At 38.9% G+C, this 7304-nt stretch overlaps 1 protein-coding gene across 1 annotated transcript; it reads right to left on the reverse strand.

Annotated features, from left to right (window-relative positions):
* Positions 1-2666: 2666 nt before the first annotated feature.
* Positions 2667-3422, reverse strand: LOC126054897 (uncharacterized). Its single transcript, XM_049841788.2, has one exon. The coding sequence runs from the start codon at positions 3420-3422 to the stop codon at positions 2667-2669; it is 756 nt and encodes a 251-aa protein (XP_049697745.2).
* Positions 3423-7304: the final 3882 nt, after the last annotated feature.

Raw genomic sequence — 7304 nt, forward strand, 5'->3', positions numbered from 1 at the left:
AATCAGACCCAGATTACGTGCCTCATAAACACGATCTATAGGTTCTCCCATTACTCTTATGCAGAAAGTGGCGGCGTTAATTGCGCTTAGCTGGGTATTAGTACCAAAAAGCATGTACTTAGTTTTTTGTGGGTTTAAGACCAAGGAATTGCGCTTGGACCAATTTACAATTCGCTCCAGGTCATCATGCAGGTCTTTCAGTGCTCTTTCGTACTCATGGGGTTTAAAGGAGATGTAAATTTGAGTATCATCCGCGTAAATGTGGTAACTACATTTTTTTATATTCGTCGTTATGTCAGCGCAATACAAATTAAATAATATAGGTCCGAGTACGGAACCTTGCGGCACGCCTCTACTAACCGAACGATAAGAAGAAACATCTATGGAACCGTCTGTATGTCGTATTTCTACGAACTGAGTGCGTCTGTTAAGGTAGCTATCGAACCATTTTACTGTGTCCACGTCAAAGCCATAAAAAGTCATTTTAGATAGTAAAAGAGGAATATTAATACAGTCAAAAGCACGGGAAAAGTCCAACAAAACCAACAGTGTGCACATCCCGTTGTCTTGTGCTGATAGAATATTATCTGTTACATCCAGAAGCGCAGTGGTAGTGCTACGGGCTTTCCTAAATCCGGATTGCATATCGGGCAGGATATTATTTTTCTCTAGGTAATCAACCAGTTGCGAAGAAACCACTTTTTCCATAACCTTGGAGAGCACAGGCAAAATGCTAATCGGTCGTAGATCCTTAATATCTGCGGCATTAGGTATTTTAGGTAGTGGACGAATTTTTGCCAATTTCCACACCTCGGGAAAAGTTGCTATTTCAATAGATCTATTAATTATAGATGTTATACATTCTAATGTTGCAGGCAATGTCAAAATTACCATGTTTATATTAATATTATCACATCCCTCTGCGTTAGACTTAACACTATTCAGAATTCTCGCGATATTTGACTGCGTTGTAGGTTTTAAAGTAAAACTTGAGGAGTTGTGTCGCGAAAATTCGAAATAGGTCAGTTCAGAAAGACTGACTTCATCATTACCTGGCACATTTAAAAAGTGGTCACATATAGCATCTGGATTATTAAGATGCAACGGTAATTCAATGTCATTTTTAGGTGGAAGCAAAGTATTCTTTAAGTTTTTCCATAGCAATTTGGGGTCCCGTGCCTGATGGTTGATATTGTGCGTGAAATAAGCAGATTTCTCCCGATATAATGACACATTAACCAGAGACTTAAGCTCACTGTAGCAAGCTTTCTTGCCTTCAGTTTTATATTCCCGGTATTCGTCATTAGCCTCGTTCCTCAAGCGAATCATTAATTTAATGGTGTCAGTTATCCAAGGATAAGAACGCTCTCTTATAGTACATGTTTTCTTTGGTGCGTGAACATCAAATAACGCAACTAGAAATGAATTAAACGTATTAACCATTTCATTAACGTCACGTAATTCAGTTATAGCCTGCCAGTTGAAAGATTCAAGTCTTGTTCAATTTCTTCCTTTGAAACTTGATTTAAAGGTCTATAACAGATTGTCTTAGGAAGTATTTTTGGTCTTTTGAAATTCATCTCACACGTCACGAGTGCGTGCGCACCCAAATCAGGTATAGCTTCCACAGCCACAGAGCGGGCCTTAACATTTGTGCAAATAACATCAATCAGTGTGTCTCCATGTACCGTGGTATGTGTCGGTGTAGTCACTAATTGTTTTAGGTTCATACAATCTAGAAAGGACTGTAACTTGCCTGTTTTTGGGTCAGAGTCATTTGTCAAGTTAATATTAAAATCGCCCATCAATATTATAAAGTCACACTGAGTTACACTATTTAATGAGCAAGATATGGCATCCAAAAATAAATCAACATCCTGCCAAGGCGGGCGGTATGCTGTGCCTATTGCGAGTTTAGCCCCACAAACGCTGAGCGTGAGCCACATTTGTTCCACAGAGGCATATAATGGATCAGTAGGATGCGTATGTCTACGCACAGTGAGACCGCGTTTGATATAGAAACCAACGCCTCCACCCCTGCCCCCCCTTACCGACAATGGTCGTGGTATATGGCGTAGTCTATATCCAGGAATCACGGGTGCACGCCCCTCTTCACCGACCCGCAACCAGGTCTCATTAATGGCCATGATGTCTACATCGCGCTGTAGCACAGCCACCGTAAGCTCATCGTGTTTAGTTCCCAAGGAGCCAGCATTCCAAAGCCCAACTTTGAGTAATTTTATTGTCATTTTATTTTTGCCCTTAAGACTGTAAATGTGTTATATAAATATATACAGATTTTGTGACGTGTAACTCTTAACATAAATATATTATAAATTAAATCAGAACAAAGAAAGCGATCAACACCGTGGGCTACATACAGTAATGGAAATACACAATAGTTAGAACAGACAGCAACAGCAAACATAATAATGCAACAGTACCTATAAGCAAATATGCGTGTACACACTAGGCAAATACAAAAATAAGTTATTTTGTGCACATACAATATCATAAAAATATCATTTAAAACCTAAAAGTAGCAAAATTCACGAAACATATTGCAAAGCATTTAAACAAAGTTATAATTCTAATACACTGACAATATTCGAGAAGTACCACATAACTATAAATTCCGGTAATTATGTTAGAAGATGATAGCCAACTTATTTGACGGGGAAAAAACGTTCAATGTCGGATTGCATTCTAACTTGCACCACCGATTTGCCCTCTTCCTTGCGAGCAAGTATACGCCCATCTCTTGTCCACGAATATTTCCATCCGCAACGAGTCGCAGCCTGACGTGTCATGTAGAACAATTGCCTGTTAGATTTTGTCAGGCGCTCGTTCACATAGATCCGTTGTGATGCCCCGGGCAACTCAATGTCAGCAGTGCATAGATTCCGACGAACACGCGCGGCGTTCAGGATACTGTCACGAGTAGTGCGCCTTGCCAACCTGGCAACAATAATGCGATGGCGAGAAGCATCCTCTCCCTCGACGCGGTCTCGCAGCACATTACCCACGCGCCTTACAAATACCACGTCACGCTCATCAAGCGACACGCCTAATTTAATGGCCAGGACGTTCAGTAGCTGGGTTGTGTTCTCCCCCTTAGTCTCCGGCACACCGGAAACTTGCACGTCATTGAGTAGCGACTCCTGCTCACGCTCATTGAGCTGCAGCTTAAGTTCACCAACAGTCGTTTCTAACTCTGCAAGACGAGGAGAGACCGTTTGCTCGATTTTTTCCTCCACCGTAGTAACTCGGACTTCCAGTGCGTCGACTCTGCCCATCAACTCCTCGCGGAACTCACGGACCTCAGTCCTTAACGCATTAACTTCGTTCCGAAGACAACGTATCTCTAAGGCAATTGAGAGTGAGTCTTCCAGGTTATCACGGCCTGGTGAATCACTCGCCATGCGTTTGTAAGCGCGAGATTGGGTATTTACATGCGTAACGTCAATCGCTGCTGGTGTAAAGATGGGCAGACAGGTGTGTTGGTGTTATGGAGTGGTGTTTTAGCCCAACAAGAAGGACAAACCCAGTTTTCATTTGATTTAGCGGAGTCTGGTGTTACATATACGCAGACCGGGTGATAGTTTTCTCACACCGTTTACATTTAATTGATCTGTTCGAAGATATATCTTCACTACAAACATCACAAATCATATTCATTTTGAATTATCGCAAAACAACGTTAGCGTTCGTGAACAAAGGCAGTGACTCAGCTAGCAAGCGGCACGGCGAGTACATGCGCCGAGTGAGTGGCGGTGCGTGATATATGAGCAAGCAGCGCAGCAATAGGCCGTACGTATGGAAGCGGCGGCGACAGCGATAGTGTGACCGGTAGACTGGACGGCGCGCGCGATGACTCACCTGTCACAAGCAGCTGATCACTGTTTATTAGATTTCGGTATCACTAAAAACAGCGATATCTTCGTAATCCGCTTTCGATTTAATTGAACAATATCACAGAGCACAGAACTTTGATCGAGCTTTAAACTTATGTAACTTTTGTCCATATAAGTACACTATAGACTTCTTCTATGAATTTTAAAGACGGAGAGCGTAAGTAGTAATGCACACACGAACGAGTCGAGCGAACGAATCGGAGATGAAAGATGGCATGTTCTTTGTTTGTTCCATGGTTCCTCTTTATGTTCTTTTGGGGGTAGTTCGCGGGAATTTATTGCTTCTTAAGTAGTGGGTAACGTGAAATTATTTTGGTATGGCACAATAATTTATCATTATCCCCTTGGATAGTTTTTTGCTCGAATCGGAATGTCCATTCATTGTAGGGTTAAGTGTCCACTTACGGCTAACATATTAGTGGTTTTACGCACTGAGTTACTTGCCCAATTCTGAACCACAAGAGAAAAACAACATCCAAGAAGCTTCCCGCTTTATAGTAAAAACAGTTGTCATTTCGCTGAACGATTACAGAAATCATCATCATTTGGACAATCCAACTTAGATTTTAGTTTAGAGACCATTGACCAATGTCCATAGCAAATACCCATAGATATCTTAATCACAGAGTAATTTCATCTCTTCGGTAGCTATCAAAATTAGGTGAGTATTGTCCTGGCGAAAATTACGTAGGCGTCTAAATATTTTTGTCATGACGTCAATATGATCCTTTGGACAGAGACGCATCATTGACCTGTTGGAGGTCAAATTCTTCGCATTTTGACCTTCGACGCAAAATTTATTTTCAGCAGATTTGTTAGGAAAGCCATATATTTATAAATAAATCTAAATAGAAGATTGAGCATTTATCGAAGTAAAAAGTTTTCTTTTTTATTAAGCTTTTGTGCTGCATAATAAATGAAGATGAATTCCTTACGTATTTTTTCTACTAGAATGTGATTCGGGATGAAAATAGCTTTCTAGGCATCGGGATTTAATATTAAAATTCTTAGATGGGTTCTGGATGACATACTAAGTAGGTACCAAAATAGATGAAAACTCGATGGATTTCAGATTGATAAATAAAGTATTGAATTGGAATAAAAATAGCATGTTTTCTTCTGTGCACTCGGCACATTTTGGTACATTTTGCCATGGTATTGAGACCATGGACTCTGTATCAAGGATCCTATTTTCATATTTTGTGCTGCAACTGTAAGGCACAGTTTTAAAGCAAATTAACAAAACCTAAGATACCTAAACATAAAAGAAAAATCTTAGGTAAATTATACGCAGTTAGGGACGGGAAATTCAAACAAACATTGGATTTATTTATCCAAACAACTTTTCATGTTAAACACGTCATTATCCTTTATATTTCAAAACAATGTGCCCGGGTTCCGTAGAATGTATTACAGAATAATATTAATGATACTGCAAAACATTTATAACCATTTTCGTTCACGTCAAGTCCTATAAGGAAATGCGGGATTGGGCCGTTTTTGTTTGTAATATTTTTTGTGAAAATTTAAGTAAGATAATTGGAGTTATTTCGTTTGAAAATTAATCCTGTGTATTAAGCAAATTGTGTATCTACATATGGGTGAGAGAGAAGTAGCTTTTTATTGTACAAAACTAAAACCTTAAATTGCAATTTAAGGGACTAGTCCCTTATACGCAATATAAAGGTGGACTCAGATTTATCCGAATCGAACGTGCTGCACGAAATTCTTTATATGAAAACTTATATACTGGCAGCGACGAATCGTCCGAACATGCCTTCTACTTTTCAAGTACGAGGTGCGGTTTTGTATAGGTACAGGTAAGTACCAAAACATTCTTAGTGTATCTTGGGCAATAAAAATGATTTTAAATAAATGGATGACAAGAAAAACTCATTAGACACAAAAACACAAAACTTAAAAATACAGGCTCAAGAAACCAATAAAAGACGATGGATAAATGTTTGAATGTTATACCATCATTTGTTAGTCTGGAATTCCAGTCTAGAATAATTTGGAGTGTCGCCAAAGCTAGCTGAAAGAGGCAGACTTGGAATGCCTCTTTAGTGTCGTTCCTTTATGCTATCTTTTATGAAAGTGTTACTGATACTTGCTTATGATAAATCGTTTCATTGGACTTGGCATAAAAAAGAGTATTTTCCTAGATGCTGAAAAAATGCTCAGTTTAACTATGTATTGAACTAACCGTTTTCCCGCAGTTTCACCCACGTCCTGTAGGAACTACTGCCCGTACCGGGATAAAAAGAAGAGTGTAGCTTTCTAACAATGATTGCATTTTTCAAATCGGTTGTTTAGTTTGAGAGCATCTACAAACAAATAAACAACAAAATGTTGCCTTTGTATTAGGGATTACATTAGGGAACAATTATCTAAGTACCTATGTATTTATTGTATATCAATATAAAAATTCATTTAACAGTGTCGCAAAAGTATTCTTGTCGCAAACAGACGGAATTCCACGTACGTTGTCCTGAAAGTAGTAGCACAACCTGCACGGTGTCTGCACTAATAAAAAAACAAGATTGTTGATGCACTCCGCATATTTTGCAGAGTGCAATCCTCGTTGAGAATTCTTTCAGTGACACTGCACAGTTCTAAAGTACCTTAGCTGTCACGACGTTGATGTCACTCCAAATTTTTAGAGTCCGTTCGTCTTTTTATTATTGCATACCTACATACTATTAGAGCTACAGAACACCTTTTTCTTTAACAGATATTTCAAAGCTCAATCTTAAGCTCGTCAAAGGACTCTGGACACCTAATATTATAAGGTCATAATTTCGTTAAACTTGGGTTGTTACTGGGTCACCATTTGCAAGCCTCATTAACCAAGAATGCAAAAAACCTACTCATATATTTTTGGTCATAATATACCGACTTCTTAGTTAATTATATTAATTAAGTATTCGACGATGAGCCGGAACCAAAGTCATATTTTTGTTTAAGACATAGACCTAAGATAGAGATAAGAGGTTTTAATAAAGCTGCGGAAGCTCGGTTCCAAGGAGTGGGTTTTTATAGAAGTGCCAGCAAGATCCTCCATGAACGCATTAAACATAGAAGCGCTTACTATGTTTGAAGCTACAAACTTAAGCAAGTGCCAATGTATAATTATGTATTTACTGCATGTGGCAAGCTCGACTTCACAAAACCAATCAATCAGTAACATCGTTAAAGCATAAGCGAACCTTCCCTATTAATCAAAGTCTTCAAAATTTAAACCCCATTCAGCATTCCATTGAAAAACGGGCAACTTTAAAATAAACGCCACATTACTTTCTTTCTTTCTTTCTTCGTCATTATAGATAAATGTTTCCAAAGAATTTGCTACAGACTTGCGAAAGGCGTAGATCACCTAAATAGCCTTTT

This window comes from Helicoverpa armigera, chromosome 18 (assembly GCF_030705265.1).
Source record: "Helicoverpa armigera isolate CAAS_96S chromosome 18, ASM3070526v1, whole genome shotgun sequence".
Taxonomy (NCBI): Eukaryota; Metazoa; Arthropoda; class Insecta; order Lepidoptera; family Noctuidae; genus Helicoverpa; species Helicoverpa armigera.

Coding starts and splice junctions, on each gene's coding strand:
- LOC126054897 (XM_049841788.2), bottom strand. CDS start 3,422: ATGGCGAGTGATTCACCAGGCCGTGATAACCTGGAAGACTCACTCTCA.